Source organism: Entelurus aequoreus, linkage group LG01 (assembly GCF_033978785.1).
Source record: "Entelurus aequoreus isolate RoL-2023_Sb linkage group LG01, RoL_Eaeq_v1.1, whole genome shotgun sequence".
In the NCBI taxonomy this organism is placed as follows: Eukaryota; Metazoa; Chordata; class Actinopteri; order Syngnathiformes; family Syngnathidae; genus Entelurus; species Entelurus aequoreus.
In genome coordinates, this window is record NC_084731.1 from 28,369,677 (window position 1) to 28,391,973 (window position 22,297).

A 22,297-nucleotide genomic window follows, 5' to 3' on the forward strand; every position below is an offset into this window, starting at 1 on the left:
TCATTTCAAACTACTAGTTTTTGATTAAATAAAATAAAAACTTGTTTTGAATTTTATCATGTCATTTGTATTCAATTGTTTCTTTAAAAAGTAGGGAAGAAACGGGACAAATTGTGAATCAATTTTTTTGTTAAAAAATGGGGTGTTTAATTTTTAGGCCATATTGCCCAGGCCTATCTACGAGTTTATCAAAGTGCAGTTATCAATTACGGTTTATCGATCATTTATATTTAAAATGGTAATAATGACAGTAAGTGATTGATTGATTGATTACATCCGTAATACAAAGTATATATAAAAGCCTGTGTTTATCTACTTACTAACTTACTTGTTGTTGGAGTTATTTATTTTTATACAATGTGCAATGCATCATTTCTGTTTACATAAGTATTGTATTCAATACAGAAGATTTGGAAGGAAGCGCTTTGTATAGAATAATTTTCCAAAAACAAAATACAGTGCAATTTGTATCTATTCGAAAAAGAACAACTATATAAAATATTTAGTTGAGCTAAAAGCATCCACTAAGTTGTGGCATTATTTGTCTCCTTAAAAACTTACTTTTTGATCATGTAAAAGCGAAACTTGTTTTTGAATCACCTGTCATTGTATTCATTAATTTCCTCAAAAAGTAGGAAAAAAAATTAATTTTATTTCAAAGCCATATCGCCCAGGCCTACAACCAAATATTGGAGCCGATATTTGGTATCTTGACATACATTTTTACAACTACAATAGAACTATATCAGCAGATACAATATATACACATATGACCAGTATTTAGTATTTGAAAAAAAGAAGTAGAGTAGATAGATAGTAATAACCGCTGCTTAAGTACCAGACCTTTTTACCCTGCACGTAAAAAGTTCCCTTTTTCTGGAGCCCAGTCTTTTTTTCAAAAAATTTTGCCAAATGTGTATGTCTCCTCTGCCTGCATACCTGTCAAGACCTAAAATTTTTGCCGGGAAAACCAGTACTTGTTGTACTTTCCTGGCTTGGTTTCGCTACTGCAGCGATCGAGTCGCTCGACAAGCCTCTGTCCGTAACACTGGGAGCGTGGGCTCATTAAAGCAGCTCCACGAGTTTCATGTTCCGTGATTCAATCAAATAGTAACGCGACTTAGGTGGATGGACATGAAGAAGACAGAAAAGATATAGCTGGGAAAAAAACTAACTTTGTGTAAATATCTTGACAAATAGGAGACTTATTATATAAATAAAGAAGAGCAGGCAGCAACTCAGACATCTTGAAACTGTTTCACCTATGAGCTACATGAAAGAGCCCAGAATTGTTTTTTATTTAAATGTTAGCAATATCTCAGGGTTTTTCGCAAGGAAATCCATCCATCCTTAAAATGAAATAAATCCATTAACTGCTATAAAATTGTATAAAATTAAATAGATTGTGAGCTTTCGTGATATAGGTAACTTTTGTTTGAGTTCAGGCCATGAAATAATGATTAAAATTGTTTTTTCCATCCATCCATCCATCCATTTTCTATAGCTTGTCCTTGTGGGGGTAGCTGAAGTCTATCCCAACTGCACTCGAGAAGAAAGCAGGTACACCCTAGACAAGTCGCCACCTCAATCAAATCGAACCCGGCACCTTCTCCCTGTGAGGCACAGGCAATAACCACTGCGTCACCGTGTTGGTATTTTTTTTTTTTAAATCCCATATTTCTACTAATTTTTCCAGGAGATTTCCCATATTTTGACATTCAAATTGTGATGTTCCTTTAACCCGCAGCAGTAAACACATGTAATAAAGGTGTTTATGAAATCCCCTGATGTTTTTTGTTGCTAAATTAACCACAAAATTGGCGCCCCATAAAACATTATCTCGCTAATGGTCTGACACCTCCAAAAAAATTAAATAAAAACAATCTAAAGCCTTGTCCAGCTGTTTACTGACATATACTATTCATGTTTAACTAACGTTTACAGCAAATGAATATTGGTTTCAAATATGGGTTTTCAAACCTGCAAAAAATAAGTTTAAATTATAGAATATTAGGGTTCCCCTTAATGTATTTGATTGTCGCGGTGCACCACAGCAACATATTAGCTACCACACCTTAAAATGAGGGGTTTTTGTGCGCGAAAACAAAATCAAGTACCGTATAAGTCGCACCAGAGTATAAATCGCACCTGCCGAAAATGCATAATAAAGAAGGAAAAAAACATATAAGTGCCATTTTTGGGGGAAATTTATTTGATAAAGCGCAACACCAAGAATAGACATTTGAAAGGCAATTTAAAATAAATAAAGAATAGTGAACAACAGGCTGAATAAGTGTATGTTATATGACGCATAAATAACCAACTGAGAACGTGTCTGGTATGTTAACGTAACATATTATGGTAAGAGTCATTCAAATAACTATAACATATAGAACATGCTATACGTTTACCAAACAATCTGTCACTCCTAATCGCTAAATCCGATGAAATCTTATACGTCTAGTCTCTTACGTGAATGAGCTAAATAATATTATTTGATATTTTACGGTAATGTGTTAATAATTTCACACATAAGTCGCTCCTGAGTATAAATCAAACCCCCGGCCAAACTATGAAAAAAACTGCGACTTATAGTCCGAAAAATACGTATTGTATAACGTATTGTAGCATCCAGAAGAAGTCACACAAAGTCTGACGCTCTTTTTAGCTTTTATTACCAATTATATGCTAACAACGGGCCCAATTCCAACAAGTATTTCCTCCATGCACACACGTCTCTTTGTTTCAATCCTAGACACACAACAAAATGTTCTCATTCTCCGCCGACACGGTGTGTTCACAGACCTTTGGAAAAATTAACACCATAACACACTAACATACACATTAACACCAGCAGGTAGTTACAGTTTAAATATATATATATATATATATATATATATATATATATATATATATATATATATATATATATATATATATATATATATATATATATATATATATATATATATATATATATATATATATATATATATATATATATATATGTATACACATATATATATATATATATATATATATATATATATATATATATATATATATATATATATATATATGTATATATATATAGGTATATATATATATATATATATATATATATATATATATATATATGTATATATATATAGGTATATATATATATATATATATGTGTGTGTATGTGTATATGTATATATATATATATATATATATATATATATATATGTATATATATATATATATATATATATATATATATATATATATATATATATATATATATATATATATATATATATATATATATATATATATATATATATATATATATATAACTGATGATGCACATAAAATGTTGGCCGTGGAAGAAAGACCTACTGTGATCAACGGAACAGCGCCGCCAAAACCGAATGATGTGATGATATAAGCAATACACACGGGGTTGTCTGGATCATGCATCATAGCAAATAATGTGATGACATCATATTGACCGTGACCCTAGCCGCGCCCCCACACCCACAGGTATCTAGGCAATCTGGGGGAACCCCTAATAGGATATGTATACTTTAAAGTCAGCCCAACTGCTGTCAAGATATCTGGCTTAGAAGACAGAAAATCTTCTGAAGTGCAAAATGATAAAGTAAACAAAGGCCGGCTTGAAAAAGCAGTGTCTTAAGAAAATAAATGGAGCTCGCAACTGCAACAGACTATTGCTGCTGATTTGACATATACAACTAATTAAAAAGCTTTAGAAAAAAAGATGTACTATGGGCGTTGAGGGACTAAGGGAAACCTGGGAGTATATGGGTGATGTAATAGCATGACATGATGCTTGTTAAGTCAGCACAGTCTGTGTAAGGGATGGGAAGGCAAAAGAGCAGAGACTTGCACATTCAGAGACTGATCATCATTATTCTTTCTATGCCTATCATGGATAAATATTGTGTGAAGTTTGCTCACCCACAGTGTTAAGTGATGTCAGTGGCAAGCATCTTTCAGACCCACTGGGAGACAAAAGCCCTTGAATGTGGTCGATTTCATAGCATCATAAAACTAGTCAAATAATAACCTTTGTCAGACAGCCAGACACATGCATGCATGAAAACACACACACACAGAAACATGCAATTCCTTCTGTCATTAGTCTAGTTTATAGCCAGGCAACTGCAGTGAGAGTGTACACAAAACTAGCAGCAGCTCCCAGAAGCCCTTTTTACACGACAGTCAAAGAAAGAAAGGGCAGCGGCAGAGCGAAAAACACTATCTTATCTACTGCGACAAGTTAAAAGCATGAGTTGACAAGCAAGATTTGCTAAATCACTGATAAATAAGACAAGCTCAAATATGAGGCCTGTAATTATGGCACTTTTTGGGACAATTAACGATACAAACTGACAAAATCCTGTAATATGTAGAATATTGACAAAGTCCCACTTAGAGTTTATTGTTCTATGTAAACTACAAGAAGACAAAATGTTTTTGTTTTATTTAAGAAACATTTTGGTTTCTGACTATGACTCAATAGCTTGAGTTGCTCCACCAGATTCTGAGTGCAAGTTAAGTTTTCCCAGGAAGGATGTTGAGCCACATCTTGGGGCCATGTGCACATCAGCTCCGAGCACGGCTTCTTTGGCACACAGGCCAGGCTGTCCAAACAGAGAGTTTTAGGCAAAAAGGTCTCCAATAGCCAGAGGCACAGCACGACCCTATGGTCGGACTTCAAGACGCCAGCCTTGGCGCACCAGATGTGAACAACACCTAAACTATCCATTTTGTATTCTTGTACAGTATGTACACTTATTGTCCCTGTGGCGATCGTACACACAGCACCAAGTTCTCACATTAATATCTATTACAAAAAAAACAGTCTCTTTGACGTGTAAGAGGTATATTGCTTTAGTTCTGTACAGACAGCCTAGCTGACTATAACTTCTCAATTTGAAATTTAAGCCCTAACTGTATATGTCAAATATTAATAATTTATTACTCTTGGAGAACAAAACTGTAAGCGCATTTAACATTTCAGACTGCATGGTAGTTCCATCCCTTGCACACAGAGCCTTACTCTCTTACTCACACTTTTCTTACATTTTCTCTTGATTTCCAAATGCTTACCACATGTAGAAAGTTTACAGATGATTAATTGATCAGACCTACTTTGTAGGCTTCAGGGGAGAGGGAAACGGGCCCTTAAGTGTCTTCACAAAAGGCCTGTCTATTCCACTGACGGAATTCCTGCAGAATCACTTGTGGCAGCAGCTGTTTGATTGCCATTAAAACTAGCGCACGGCCAATGCGCCCAGTCCGAATCCTGAGATTCATTTAAGCAGTTATCAATTTGTACAGCTTTCTATAGATGTGTTCTTAACTTATGAGCTACATGAATCAATTGCAGTAAACAGGGTTGTATTTACAAGGCAACTTCACACCAACGAGCTTTAAGCTAAAGAAGGGCAAAAAAGTGAAGAACAGCTGATAAAAATCGGTGCCAAGGATAACATCATCTGGAACCCTCTCTGACACTCATGCTGTGCCTTTAAAATATCTGCCAGGGAACACACGAGCCACACAGGAAGGGAAACTGTGGCAATAAACAAACTTGGTATATAATCACTCCCAATACCACAAGATTACAATGCTGTGTAGTGTTAAATGGCCCTAAAACCGCAAGGGCTAAGCCCTGCTGGGAGCTGCTGCTGTTGTTACTGTATGTGTCTGCTGAAATGTTCCTCTAATCACACAGTTAGTTGTTGTCCAGTTTATCCATCTGGACACCAACTGTTCAATACTTCAATAACAAAAAGTAATAGCATCAAAAAAGTCCTAGAAATAAAGCAGTTTCTGAAAATGTAGCAATCAACTAGCGCGTGGGACAGCAGTTGTAGCTTCTGACCAGTAACAGGACTTTCAGCAACTAACTGTATAGGAGCAGTGTGAAGGTATAACCGCTGGTCAACTATGATGTTTACATGCAGAATGTATAAAAAATTCTGAATATAGCCACACCTCTCCTGACAATTCCTTCATATTCCCAAGAGGCCAGATAATCTGGACCCCCACCCTCTGCTGTCCAGTCTACTGCTAGTCGCCAGCCACTATTAGGAAACCACCAACACAAGTTTATTTGGGGCCAAAGCCAACTGTTGAGGATGGTGTTTACCAATAAGGCTACTCTGTGAGGTTTTGGGGCAATTGGTTGTGGTTAAGTAGCAGCAGCCATGCCAAGCACATTAGGGGACTTGGGAAACCACTTGGGAATTGCTGGGCAACAAAGAGGATCATTCAATAGTTGGCTTCCGCTGGCTTTAGACCAGACTTTCTATGAGCTTCTGCAAAGAGTGAACACTGACAAGTAGGAAAAATGTTAAGCAATTTAAGACCAAATTTTGTGGATTAAATACAGCACAATCTCATATGAATAAGATTGGAGCCCCAGACAGACAAAACATATCTGCTACATTCCTTGTTCATTGCAGAAATCAGAGTCAAAATTAATAATCCTCCTGCTTTTAGTTTAACTCACAAAATCCCATTACGCCAGTGGTGCTGTGGGCAAAGTGCTTTTTATACACATTACTTTGGCCGAAAATAAGATGAGGTACCACTCCTGAGAGGGAATATGTGACTGCATGAACGGATACCTGCTTTGAATGTCATTAGTGCATCAATCGGAAGAAACAAGCAAGCAACAGAGAGTGGTAGTCCATTTGTTGGATGTCAGAAGCACTGCTGTAAACTAAGAAATTACAAGTGACATAGGAGAGTGGACGGAATTTAAAGGAGCTGAGTTTTTCCTCATACAAAACTATCCTTGCAACCTGATCAGTTGATTAAGGGAATGACAAAATTATCGCAATATTACCTTTATGATATGATTATTGATGCGCTCTGGTAATTTTTTTTCAACGCTTATAACTTTTTTAATGAGAACGTGTTACGGAGCCAAGTGACCATTTTACATGTTCAGTGGACGCTTATTGTGCAGACGAAGAAAAAACACAACAAAAACATGCACATGGGGATAGGTCGATTGGCAACACTAAATTGGCCCTAGTGAATGAATGTGAGTGTGAATGTTGTCTGTCTATCTGTGTTGGCCCTGCGATGAGGTGGCGACTTGTCCAGGGTGTACCCCCCCTTCTGCCCGAGTGCAGCTGAGATAGGCTCCAACACCCCCCGCTACTCCGTAAGGGACAAGCGGTAGGAAATGGATGGATGTTTGTATGGAGGAGAAGAGCTAACCTGACTCTCACCAGATCCTTGTACTTCGCTGAGCTCCACACAAGGATCTGGGATCGAGGGCAATGCAAACTCCTTCAAGATAGCAAAAATAATGAACCAATCAGGATCGCCGGGCGGGATTTCATAGATGTGACGTAGCGCCGAAGCGACTGTTTGATTCAAACAGCAATGGAGGTGTCGTGTGCTGACATTGATTCTGCTATTGCAACTGTTTTGTCGAATCTATCGAATATTAATTATTTAAAAGATGAACAGAGAACGGTTTTGAAGGCATTTATTGGTGGCAAGGATGTTTTGGCTCTTCTTCCAACCGGGTTTGGCAAGAGCTTGATTTACCAAATCGCTCCAATGGTGGTGAAGGAAATGGGACGAGTGCAATATTTTTTTGCTGTTCCCAATGAAGCTTTTTATTCGCATATTTTCTTTGCACAAACGACATTGATCGTCTACTGACATTGCTGCGTTGTTTCAGTAAAAGTTCTCTAACTTTTCACTCTGTCGTTATCCAATATGTCGGCTTTCTGTTTTGGATTTCCCAGCGTCGCTCTCATCAGCGTCACGATGTGAGTGGTTGAAGTAGCACGTCATTCAAGATAACGGACAAGTGGTTTATCCAATCACATACAATTTTTTTTTTTACAAGACCCCGCCTTTTGAAATACATCTCCTATTGAGTATTCCCAGATCCTTGTGTGGAGCTCAGCGAACTACAAGGATCTGGCGAGAGTCAGGTTAGGGAAGAGCAGGTTTAAGTCAAATTGTTGCATCAGTATCGTTTAAATCAAAAGTGTGGCTTTGACTTTTAGCTATAACAAGATTGTATTGTTATAGCAAGTAGGGCTGCGACGATTAGTTGACAAGGTTGATTATAAAAATGAATCGACAAAGATTTGTTATTGTTGACTAATCACTTAATAAAATTAGTCAAATTTCATTAAGGGATAGACCGCCAGGAATGTTTATGTTTACACTTCAAATGTTTACAATTCATTTAGGTAAATGATAGCAGCTTAACACAGTACTGGAGAAAACTTTTTTTGCACTGAATGCTATGTTTACAGCACTTCTTGCACTTCAAGTCTGTTGATTTTTTTTTACAGTGGTAAGATATGTTGTGTGATAAAGTAAAACAATTGGTTTCTCAGTAATCTAAGTTTCTTTTGTAAGAATTGAATTTACTATAGGATTTAAAAATTGTTCAAATAAAGTCGCGACTCACTGTCACTGCAATAATCGTTTGACTCTTCAATTACTGTATTTTACGGACCATAGGGTGCACCAGATTTTAAAGCGCACTGCCGATGAGCGGGTCTATTCAGGTCTAGTTTCATACAAAAGCCGCACTGGATTATAGGGCGCATTAAAGGGGTCATATTATGATCTATTTTCTAAATTGAAAACACTTCCTTGTGGTCTACATCAGTGGTCCCCAATCACCGGGCCGCGGCCCGGTACCGGTCCGTGGACCGATTGGTACCGGGCCGCGGCCACACAAGAAATTAAAGAATTTTTTTTTTTTTTTTTTAATTAAATCAACATAAAAAACACAATATATACATTATATATCAATATAAATCAATACAGTCTGCAGGGATACAGTCCGTAAGCCCAGGTGATTGTATTTCTTTATGACAAAAAAATATATATATATATTTTTTTTTTACTACCCCTCCCCCCCTGGTCCGTGGGACAAATTTTCAAGCATTGACCGGTCCGCAAGTACAAAAAGGTTGGGGACCACTGGTCTACATAACATGTAATGGTGATTCTTTGGTCAAAATGTTGCATAGATTATGTTTTACAGAGCATCTTCAATGATGCACCGTTTAGTGGGCGGTCTTATTTGACAGCGTCTTCTCGCCATCATCTTTGTTGTAGCGGTGTAGCGTGCAAGGACGGGAGTCAAAAAAGTGTCAAAAGATGAAGCTTACTGTTGTACTGACATTCAGACTTTACTTTAATCAATAACGGAGCAGCATCCCCTCATCCGTGGCTCTGTAGTGCAACAACAACGGCAGAAATGTGTCCCGTGAATAACTGTCCAACCGGAAATCTGTAATAACTAAAGTTCTGTGTGTAAATTATGTAAACTCACTACACCGGTAGTTTTTAGCGCTTCCATAGCGAGATATAGGTTAGAACTTTAGGCTACTTTATTTTAGAAATGGCAACAGCGGAGGATGAATGCCCCATAACAAGAAGATAGAGAAAAATAAGAAGCTTATCGACAACGGATTACAATGGTGGTCGCGCGCAAATTTTCAGGACTAATGCCGACCCCAAATACACATCAGCAGGCACCGGAAGGTAAGAAAAGTTTGTTTTGCATAATATCGTAAAACAAAACGCCAAATAATATGTCTGCTAAAAAGTGCCATTTTGCGGTCTTTATATTTACGCACACCATAATAATACCTGTATGTTGAATCACAGTACGTCTGACTACGGTAGCCATAATGCTCCGACAATCCATCAAGTGAACAATTTTTGAACAATTTCCCTTGTGGATCATTAAAGTTTGTCTAAGTCTAAGTGGTGCAGCTTCTTTGCTTACCAAAGTCGTACCAAAACATTTGGACAGATTTTTGAGCGCCGTGTGTGATGTTCTATATTTCCAATAAAACATTTAAAGTTTTGGTGTTGTTTACTGGGGTCATCTTGCAGTCTACATATATCTCTTATGTGTGACTGCCATACACTGGTCACAGTTATCATTACACCATGTAGCAAATAAAATAGCTTCTAGGTTGGTAAGCACAACCAGAATTATTCTGTACATTAGGCGCACCGGGTTATAAGGCGCACTGTCGATTTTTGAGAAAGTGAAAGGATTTTAAGTGCGGCGATCGAAAAAAAATCATCGCTAATTAGTCAACTGTTAAAATAATTGTTAGTGCCATTTAATGTGTATCGGATCGTTTTATGAGATACACTGAGATTCCCAAACCTACTTTTGACACAATCTTTCTACTAAAATAAATCAAATATATTCAAGATTTTGGTAGATTATCTGTAGGAGAACTATAAAGCTATTGGTTCATCAGAAGAGCAGAGACTGCTGCTGTGAGATGAACTTCCTACCTACCACATAACTCATCAGGATTTACAGTACATATTTTAGTCTAATCTCCCTTTTAAGTGCATCGAAAGTAGGTGGTGGTTACATCAATTTGATGAAAGGGAAAGAACTTCAAAAAACTGAGAAACAACTGTCAAATACTACTTGGGATCAGATACCAACATTAAATAAAGGTAAACATTTCACAAACTTTGTAGAAACTGTAGACAAAGTGTGAGAATTGCGAAAGTTTAACAACTGCATACTGGTGGAGGGATATCTTTTAAAGTTTGAAGAAATCTTTACCCCACAGTCGGATATGGGATAAACACGCAAGTAGTTATTGCTGGAATTCCAATTTACGACAGTATAAAGATATTCGCAACATCAAGAACTCTTCTCACGACAACAAGTAGAGTGCACTCGCTTGCTGCAATCGCTAAAAACTGGAAAATACATTTTCAGCTTGTTGGCTCCTGCTTTATGTGCAACTTTCAACTCAACATCTGTTTTATCTTTGTGTTTCAGTTGATCTATTTTATTTTAGAATGTGCATCAGTATTATGTATTTGTGAAGGCAGGCTGGCCAGGTAACTGGCCTCTTGACTCCCACTAATTCAGTCCTTCCTCCATCCATGCTGCTTCAGGGCACTTCTCGACATGAACAGAACTCACAACTGATCCTTAATTTGATGTCTCAGTTGAATGCCAATTTACACACCCACAAATGTTGCTTAGACTTCAGCCATGGGCATAGATATAACACTACAGGCATTAATGTGTAATTAATGTAGATTGTTTTCAACTTCGCGACAAACAAGCTGAATGTGTTGGCTGCAATCAATACATAGTGACAGCCAGCATGCATTCTCATCTAATCTGTTAGCACTTTCTTTCTCTTTTGGGTTAACTGAACTGACTCGTTTGCCGGAACACAGCTGAATCCCTCACAATTCCTTTGACAAGCTTGAGTGGTGTGGAAATATGCTACCTACAGTTTAGCATTACATTTTCATTTACACTATCTTCAAACTAAATCAGTCATTAAAAAAGGTCATAAATCTTAGTTTTACCACTAATTTGTCTTACACTTTCTGCACAGATATTGTGTAATTATTATATTTTGTAAACCGCTCCATTTTACGAGGTTACCACAAACTGGCTAATTTGCCAAGCACAGTGTTTTGGCCCATAAAATTCCTGGACGAGATCCTGAAATGACCTCAGAACTTGCACACTTGTCTATTTGTGGTTAGTTATGGGTGATAACCTATCAATGCAAATTAGTTAGCATTACATGCCAACATCTGACAATCTCAAGTGGGTAAATGTAACTTTTAAACAGTAATTCAAAGCGGCAAAGCCACTTAGGGTTTGCCTCAGATAACACAACTTAAATAGAGAGAACATGCTGGCCAAGTATCATCATCTTACACAAACCAGAGGCAGCTGTTATGGATGCGACGCACAGTCAACAGTAGTTCCACATTTTCTCCCAAGACGGCCAAGATTGTGTTTGCATACATTCCCAATCAACACACTGCACTTGAACATGTCCAAGGTGTGCTACAGTTGTAAAAGTGGCCCTGGTCCGCATGCTGTTTTTGAAAAAGACTTTAAAAGTTGCATTTGTTGACAGTTCTCCAATTTACCTTTTGTATGCATATTCACTTATTGTCCTTATTGGAGAGTAAGGATGTAACGATATGAACATGTCATATCACGATTGTTGTAAGCAAAAGGATCGCAGTTATCGTTATTATCGCGGTATTGTTGAATGTGCTCAAAACGTACTTATAAACACCCTGAAATCTTTTAACAAAGTTGTATTTAAAAAAAAACACAGCTAAAATAAAAAGCCACGCAATATATTTTCTAGGTAAAATAATAATTAATCATTGTTCTGCCTTTTTAAGAGCCAACTAAAGAGGAGAAATATAACCTTAGAAGGAAAACTAACTTAAAACATTTGTATGCACGTTCATCACTTAAGACCTTTAGCATATCAGTATGTGGAATTAAACTATGGAATGGATTAAGCAAAGAAGTTAAACAATGTACTGATACGATCCAGTTTAAGAGGTTGTTCAAATGAATAGTGCTTACAAAGTACAAAGAAGAATAATTATGAGAAATACCTTCAACCTTATTGAAAATTAGATATTCTTCATCTCAGTAATTATGACTGACTTAATTATGTATTACAAGAACTGCTGTATTAATCATTCACTGATGTAATTGTGTTACAAAAAGAAGACAGTAAATGAACATATGTATTTGTAAACGCTCTGAAGTGGGAAAGGGGTAGGATTAAATAAGTTTTGCTTCTTTTTACTCCTTTTCAGACATGATGTAAAGAGAAATTATATGAAATTGTGTGATGTATTATACTGTAAGTGTGTTCATGTTTGAAATAAACTAAAAAAAAAGAGCCATATTCTTATCAGGGTGTTTGAATATGTTTATCTTTCATTTTAATTTGTAAAAGTTGAAAAATTGTGTATTGATAAAGATCGACAACATTTTATTTATGAAGGCAAATTGAGTGTTCACTTGGCTTCATTTCCGGTTTATGTGACATCACGCGAGTTAATAAAGTTGTTTAAAAAAAATCTTAATTCTTTGAGTATAGATCGATCACTCTGTTCTAAGCGAGCAAAGCTTTTACTGTACACAATTAAACATCTTAGTTCTTTAGATAGCGATGTGTTTAAGTTTAGATTGGTGTATATCGTTTCTTAATGGGGGAAAGACTTTAATGTCTCATGTTTTCATGTTAACATTTACGCTAGCTAACGAGCTAGGGCTAGTTAGTCTGTGAGTTTATCAAAGTGCGGTTATTAATAACGTTTTTTTTCAATCATTTTAATTTAAAACGGCAATACTAACCGCGAATATCATTATTACCGTTTATCGTTACCTCCTTATCGAAGAGTAATGGGTGATATCAGGGTTGATACGGAGAAGTACAAGCTTCCCTTTTTGACTTCTAAACTTCCCAAGGGATATTTTCAAAATAAAAATGTTTAACTAGGGCAATGTACAGGGTATAATGGTGCTATTGAAAAATATGTTTTCAAAATAAGAGCCTGGCGGTATAGCAAAGGGATGTAATACATATAATAGTTAAATAGTAGAGATGTCCGATAATATCGGACTGCCGATATTATCGGCCGATAAATGCTTTAAAATGTAATATCGGAAATTTTCGGTATCGGTTTCAAAAAGTAAAATTTATGACTTTTTAAAACGCCGCTGTACGGAGTGGTACACAGACGTAGGGAGAAGTACAGAGCAGTTGCGTCTCCCAGTCTTGCCAACCCTCCCGATTTTACCGAGAGACTCCCGAATTTCAGTGCCCCTCCCGAAAATCTTCCGGGCAACCATTCTCCCGAATTTCTCCCGATTTTCACCCAGACAACAATATTGGGGTCGTGCCTAAAAGACACTGCATTTGCGTGCCGGCCTGATCACATAATATTTACGGCTTTTCACACACACAAGTGAATGCAAATCATACTTGGTCAACAGTGAAGTGAATTACATTTATATAGCACTTTTTCTCTTGTGACTCAAAGCACTTTTACATAGTGAAACCCAATATCTAAGTCACATTTAAACCAGTGTGGGTGGCACTGGGAGCAGGTGGGTAAAGTGTCTTGCCCAAGGACACAACGGCAGTGACTAGGATGGCGGAAGCGGGGATCGAATCTGGAACCCTCAAGTTGTGCTGGCACGGCCGCTCTACCAACCGAGCTATACCGCCCCATACAGCCATACAGGTCACACCGATGGTGACCGTATAAACAACTTTAACACTGTTAAAAATATGCGCCACACTGTGAACCCATACCAAACAAGAATGACAAACACAATTCAGGAGATCATCCGCATCCTAACACAACATAAACACAAGAGAACAAATACCCAGAACCCCTTACAGCACTAACTCTTGGCATGTTAAAAAAAATAATGCACTTTGTGACTTCACTAATAAATATGGCAGTGCCATGTTGGCATTGTTTTCCATAACTTGAGTTGATTTATTTTGGAAAACCTTGTTACATTGTTTGATGCACCCAGCGGGGCATCACAAGAAAATTAGGCATAATAATGTGTTAATTCCACGACTGTATATATCGACATCGGTTGATATCGGAATCGGTAATTAAGAGTTGGACTAGGGCTGGGCGATATATCGATATACTCGATATATCGCGGGTTTGTCACTGTGCGATATAGAAAATGACTATATCGTGATATTCGAGTAAACGTTCTCACGCAGTTGCTTTTAGCTGTAGGCATTACACTACAGGCTCCTCTCACTCTTTCTAGTCTCTCCTTCTCACAGAGACTTAAACAAGCGCACCTTCTTACATACGTCACATACGTATATGTCCTCGCGGAGCAGAGAGGTAGCAGCATGGCTAAAGTTAGTTGTGGTGCGAGTGGTAATACGAGAGAAGAAGGTGCGAATCTGGTAACAAATGAAGGAAGAATTAATTCCCAAGAAAAACAGCACGGGGTACATCGTCTGGCGGTGGTTTGGCTTCAAATGAGAATATGTCCAACATACAACCGTAATATGTCAAGTGTGGGGCAAAAGCGTAGCTGCGTAATGCTACAAAAAGTAGCATTACTGCTAATATGTAGCATCATTTGAAAAGTCACCCGCTCGAGAATGAAGAGTGCTTGAAACTCCGCACGTCAACATCTCCGTTCGGTGCCACACCAACAAAATGCAGAGGCAAACATTTCCACATCAACACCGTATGAAAAAAATAGTCCACAACATAAGGAGATAACGTCCGCCGGAACCTACCACATAGCGAAGGACGTACACAATTTGATTTCCTGTTATGCAGCCCATTTTTATGTGACACTTATTGAAATATCTTGTGTGACATCATGCACAAAAGTGCACTTTTTTTGTTTTCAACTATTGTAGTGGCGTTCTGTACAAAAAGTGCACTTTAATTTGGTGTTGTTTTGATTTGTCATCTTGAGGACATCATGCACAAAAGTGCAATAATAGCTTGTTTTAAAATGTCTCTGACAGTTGCACATTCTGTTTTGAAATGACATGAATGTTTGTGCTTAATAACTGTTTAATAAATACAGTTTTGGTAAATTGACTTAGTTGTGATTTCCCTCTCTGCATGAAAGTTTAAAATGAGCATATATTAATGCAGTATGAACAAGAATGTTTTAATGTAGACACATAGAATCATCATACTGGTGTGATTATATGCATCAAGTGTTCATTCAATGCTAAGGCAAAATACTGCGATATATATCGTGTATCGCGATATAGCCTAAAAATATTGAGATATTAAAAAAAGGCCATATCGCCCAGCCCTAAGTTGGACGATATCGGCAAAAAAGCCAATATCAGACATATCTATTAAATAGTAATAACAATATTTCTGAGAACCTTCTCATGGTTGTTGTCACTATGTAATCTGCACAAAAAAGGGTCTTCATTCTTCTTCCAGCCATCTTTAGACGACTATTCACTTCAAGCAGAATGTCAAACAGCATCTGGAGATGATGCAATGGACAATACATCCAGTAGAACTAAATATGGTCTGATCTTGGGCCTCCAAAAAAAAAAAAAGACCCCCTCTGCCTGAGCTGCTTGTGAAACACATTAAACTGAATATTCATCTTTGAAGAATGCATTTTTATTTGTTGAAGATTATATGTAGATGCTAATGGTTGAGGTGTTTTGGGGTTTTTTTTTAACTAAATTGCAAGTACTGACAGGTGTGCTTGCACTATCACAGAACTTTATGGAAAAGCAGTAAGATAACAGCATGAGTGTGTCAGACAGAAAAAAAAGTGGGTTGTAATATGTTAAGTGATGGTATTGTAATAAATAGAGGAGATGAATTAAGTGATTGACTTACAAGGAAACTGTCCGGACGGGCAGGTCCACAGGCGCAGCTGTCAGCTGTAAATTGCTGCAGTCCACCGAATCTCCGTTGCAGGTACAGTTTTGGACACACTGTAACTCGGAACTCAATCCAAGATTGGTTAAAAGTTGGAGTGAAAAATAGAAGTAAAAAACACAAGGAGAAGTATATCCAAATCGTCCCGGGGACGCCGCCATTTTGTATCCAGTTTCAATGGTGCCGAGTTCTCTCCCTCGGAAATTGGAATATTAGTATTAATATTAGAAAACACACCTTTATTTAAAACATGTCCAACGTCTTGCTCCGCGGAAGTGTATTCGTTAACGAAACCACAAGTTGAGTCATTTAGAAGTTAGAACACACTTCTAACTTTCTCCTCCCGAGTGTCCGACGCGCGCTGATAAATTAAAAAAATAAAATAAAAGTGTGATTCCCAGTCTGGCCAACAACAACAAAAAAGTTATTATAACGCTACATTCTTTGCATGGCCGCCAATTTTTGTTTGCACACCAAAAAAAGAAGACTTTAAAGAGCACGGTTATCCAAATCCAACTTTAAAATGCACCCAGACGCCGATGGATAATCCTTGCAGCAGGTCCAGCAGTTTAGTTGCAGACTGTAGTCCCGAAAGCAAAACATTCCCATTCCTAGTATAAAGACCGTGCACCGCCACCATGAGTTTTGTCCCTCTTGAGTTACTTTTCCTTGTTTTCCCCCCACTCTGCTCCGTCCGCGGAGTCCCACGTTGGAAGCACAACAGTGATCCCAGGTCTGCCCTTGGCTTGACGTGATTGGTTCTCAGAAAGTGACGTAGGTACAAAGCCCTTACCTGATTGGTCGGTCGGGGCTCTCCGTGCACGGCAGAGTTGGAGCGTTTTTTCGAGCCGCTGTCAGTCAAGCGGCGTTAGGCCCCGCCCATCTTTCCCACCCGGGAGTGTGAAACCTCAAATATCGCCTCCTCTCACTCACTCTCGCTGTTCCTTAAAGCGACAGCGTCCGTAATCGCTTTATAACAAGCTATAATCTCACGACCGGTTTTAAAATGTATTTGTGATACAATGCGAGGCCTCTGAGAAACAATTAAATCATGAATGAATTAGTTAAAACCAGGACGTTTTTTGGTGGGTTTGAATGGTGGCATATTTATTATATTTTTCTTATAAATTCTATATTGATTATAAATGTTGTTACAAAAATAATACACAAATAATAAAGCCAAGACCAATCTTTATAGTCTTCATTAGAGATGTCCAATAATGGCTTTTTTGCCGATATCCGATAATGTCCAACTCTTAATTACCGATTCCGATATCAACCGATACCGATATATACAGTCGTGGAATTAACACATTATTATGCCTAATTTTGTTGTGATGCCCCGCTGGATGCATTAAACAATGTAACAAGGTTTTCCAAAATAAATCAACTCAAGTTATGGAAAAAAATGCCAACATGGCACTGCCATATTTATTATTGAAGTCACAAAGTGCATTATTTTTTTAAACATGCCTCAAAACAGCAGCTTGGAATTTGGGACATGCTCTCCCTGAGAGAGCATGTCCCCGCTACCCCCTACCCAACCCCGCCCACCTCATGAGGTTGAGGTGGGCGGGGTTGAGGTGGGGGGTAGGTGGGTAGGGGGTAGCGGGGGTGTATATTGTATCGTCCCGGAAGAGTTAGTGCTGCAAGGGGTTCTGGGTATTTGTTCTGTTGTGTTTATGTTGTGTTACGGTGTGGATGTTCTCCCGAAATGTGTTTGTCATTCTTGTTTGGTGTGGGTTCACAGTGTGGCGCATATTTGTAACAGTGTTAAAGTTGTTTATACGGCCACCCTCAGTGTGACCTGTATGGCTGTTGACCAAGTAGGATTTGCATTCACTTGTGTGTGTGTGAAAAGCTGTAGATATTATGTGGCTGGAAGTGCCTTTAAGGTTTATTGGCGCTCTGTACCTCTCCCTAGGCGTTTTCAAAAGTCATAAGTTTTACTTTTTGAAACCGATACCGATAATTTCCAATATTACATTTTAAATCATTTATCAGACATCCCTAGTCTTCATGCTAGCCTGTTTGTTTGATGAATTGCGCTGTTTAAATCAACTCTTTCAAATGTTCTTGGAATCAGACCATATTTTCGGTACAGCACCCATACACTGCAGACCCACCTTCTGGAGAAGATACGTGCATAGGTGCCAATCCCATGTGGGATTGATGGCAAATTCTTTGTCACCACCAAGCAAAAACCTCGCATGCTCAGGCCCGGCTAAGGTTATCCAGGGTAAATCCCACCTAACCTTATCCTTGTCCACACACACACAATGGTCGTTTAAGACCCCCTCCTCTCCTCCGTCCGCCGGTGCAACGCGACCTAGTACGCATGCGCGGGAAAAATGGGCACGTCATAGTCACCTCCAGTGTTGCTTTGTGTGCAAGTTCTTAAATGTAACTTATCTGAACAATATCCAGTGTTGTGGTATTTCAATTAACTGGAATCCAGTGTGCTGTGTGGCCCTATTGTAGTGAATCACACTTGAGCCATCATAAATTAATCAAATCTTTATTAGACATGTAAACAAAGTGATAAAGAACATTTTACATCAATCAGTCTAGGGATCTAGATATCTGATTAGGACACTCCTCTCTCTTTTGCCTTCACCTTCATTGTCCATTCGTTTTTGGTGACTTTATATACCCTGGACCTAGACGTTGAGTCCGCGACATACATGGCGGACAATAACTGAGACAGTCTGCTTTGCCAGTCCAAATGCATTCGCCGTTTTCCTCGACGGCCAGGTAATACAAAGCACACGCTATCTTTTTAATCACATCCACGGGAGCTCGCATTCTCATTGTCTCTCCTTCGACAAATGGACAAAGTTTTTCGTTAAGTAGCATCACAGCTGACCCGGCCGGACATTGGAAAGTGCTTTTGCCGTCTGAGAAGTGTTGTATCCCAAATAGCTGCAATCGCTTTCTCTTAAGGTATTCATGTGTGATTTCCACAAGCGTCTGTACATGTAGAAGAAGGACAAACACGGGCATGTCTGGATGACTCGCCTCCATGTTTCCAGTGGTTAGCTCCGAGTTATACGAAACCGCTTTATTATGAAGCTGGCTGTGGTCTTTCTGACGTCACTTCCTCTCCGAACTCAGTTTGTAAACGATCAATGAGTCCATACAAAGCTAAGTGCCGGAGATTCAAGAATTACACAGCTGATTTACCTGTGTAAAAATTTGTCCGAGGAGGGGGACCTTAAACGCTGGTTTAGTGTGGCTGAAACGGGGCTTAGGCTAAATAATTATTCGTTTAAGGACTTAAACGACTTAGTGTAAACATGGCTTTAGACTTAGACTTAGACTTCCTGTTATTGACATTCACATTTGAACTTTACAGTACAGATAAGAACAACATTTTGTTGCATTAGCTCGTTGTAGTGCAGGATAAAAGAGCAATAAGGTGCAGATATAAATAAATAGATTACTGTACAGATAAATATATTGCACTTTTGCATAAGCATCCACGTTTATGGATGTATGTTATATTGTCTTTATATTCCAGCGAGTTAATCCGTTTTTGTGGGGAATTAAGGGGATTATTATGATGCGTTCAGAACCTGTTACAGAACCTGGAGGTTCTGCTACGGAGGCTGCGGAACCTCTTTCTAGAGTCCAGCAGTGAAAACAGTCCTTGGTGGGGGTGGGAGGAGTCTCTGCAGATTTTCTGAGCCCTGGTCAGGCAGCGGCTTTTTGCGATTTCCTGGATAGGAGGAAGAGGAGTCCTTATGATCCTTTCCACCGTCCTCACCACTCTCTGCAGAGACTTCCAGTCTGAGGCACTGCAGGCTCCAGTACAGACAGAGATGCAGTTGGTCAGTAGGCTCTCTATAGTGCCTGTGTAGAATGTGCTGAGAATGGCGGGAGGGAGCTGTGATCTTTTCATCCGACGCAAAAAGTGCATGTGCTGCTGAGCTGTTTTTACAAGTGTGTAGGGATCAGGTCATACTGCCAGTTATCTGCACCCCCAGGAACTTGGTGCTGCTTACGATCTCCACTGCTGTGCCGTTGATGAAGAAATCAACTCTTTCAAATGTTCTTGTAATCAGACCATATTTTCGGTACAGCACCCATACACTGCAGACCCACCTTCTGGAGAAGATATGTGGATGACATTTTTGAGAAAATAAAAGTGGGACACACACATGATCTTACAGACCACCTCAACAGTATTGACAAGACTGGAAACATAAAATTCACACAAGAGGAGGAAATGAACGGAACCATAACTTTTTTGGACATGAAAATCCACCGCAAAGATGACGGCAGTCAAAACATTACTGTTCATCGAAAACCGACACACACCGACCAATATCTACTCTGGACCGCCGAACATCCCACAGCACCCGTAGCCAACCAGGTAGTCTGCCTGGTTGTGTGTGTGTGTGTGTGTGTGTGTGTGTGTGTGTGTGTGTGTGTGTGTGTGTGTGTGGCATGCTTCGAGGGGCCATTCCTTTTCCTCTAGTCCTCCAGTGATAATGTACATGGAAGAAAATCAGTTTATTTTCCGCCATGGTGGTGGGAATGAGTATCTTGGAAACAACTTGCCACTGTGGATAGACAGCAACACATTCGTTGCAGCTTGCTCTCAAATCCGAGGCGATGTTCGGGCAAGGTAATTCATGCAACACCTGCATGTGTGTAACAAGGAATCCGGAATTGTTGTCTCATTGATTGTGCATCCATTTTAAAGGAATCTTTCACATGAGTACAATCTTTAGCATGTAAATATAGATGGGGATATCCCCAATCATGTAGTATTGTAGTGCAAAATGACACGTCTAAAAAAATTAAAAACATGAATTTACATCTAGTCTCTGTGAATGTTTGAGGAGATTGGCCTTTCTATACTAGTAGTAATGGAACAGGAATAGGCTTGGAATATGTAAGTGCCCTGTCATTCATTCATTGACATTTTATAAGCGCTTATTCACACAAAGCGGACGCTACACACAGCGTGTGATCTGCGTATAAATTGGGGCGTCCCTGACATTGACCAACAAAAGTCACAAACAACAAGACATATTGCAAGTTGCATACAACATGGTGGAATTTCTACGAGCTGAGATGCAAATCATACAAGGACTCTCTGAGGACTTCAATGAACCATGATTCCCACTGCTCCCCAAGGGAATGGGTCAAATGTAGAGGACAAATTTCACCACATCTAGTGTGTGTGTGACAATCATTGGTACTTTAATCTTAATCTTTAATCTTAATTAGCCAAACGACACCCTGTTTGTAATAGTGAAGTATCAAATCAAATCAAATCAACTTTATTTATAAAGCACATTTAACATTTACCACAGGGGTAGCCAAAGTACTGTACAATGGGCAGGTTAAAAGATAATACGAGAACCGAGCAAACACAACACAACACAGACAGAACACGATAAAAAATAAATAAATAAAACGACACCCTGTTTGTAATAGCGAAGTATGTTTTGCTATTGTGTTATACTACGTCTAACTCTTATGTTTTGATTATTTTCACTCCGCTTTCTGTTAGATTCTGCTATCACCTGATTTTTCTTGCATGTTTGGTGTATTGGTGCAGTCAGTGCAGGCCAATCGAGACCCATCTCAGGCTGTGTTGGTCTGCCAGTTTGGTCTGCTCTTTGGTTCGGTGGACAGCGTTCACTCTAGACCACATGTGTTAAACTCAAGGCCTGGTGGCCACATCTGGTCCACCACATAATTTTATGTGGCCCGCAAAGCATTTAATCTTTATTGATACATCTATTTAAATGTTGACAGAAAAAAATAATGAGTCCAAATGCTTAGTTCAGAATTATTTGATACAACAAGCTATTCCAAACATTTTTTGTCATTGAAACCCTTTTCTAATGTAATATCTACACCAGCCAAATTGAAACATTTTCTTGTCACTTTGACTTATGATCCCAAAACAAGTTTTCCATCAGTTTGTTGGTAAACAATGATACAAATTAAACAAAGGGGCAATTGTGTAATAGGGCTTCCATAACCGCGATGTAGACTTAGACTTAGACTTAGACAAACTTTATTG

General features: G+C 38.6%; 1 protein-coding gene across 1 annotated transcript in view; it reads right to left on the reverse strand.

Moving 5' to 3' along the window:
* lrig1 (leucine-rich repeats and immunoglobulin-like domains 1) overlaps positions 1–16,957 on the reverse strand; it is a 70,440-nt gene extending 53,483 nt beyond the window's left edge. Inside the window, exon 1 of the mRNA XM_062046934.1 lies at positions 16,213–16,957. Within this exon, the coding sequence (XP_061902918.1) occupies positions 16,213–16,415 (203 nt within the window). The 5' untranslated portion in view covers positions 16,416–16,957. The remainder of the gene's footprint in view (positions 1–16,212) is intronic.
* Between the last annotated feature and the right edge of the window lie 5,340 nt (positions 16,958–22,297).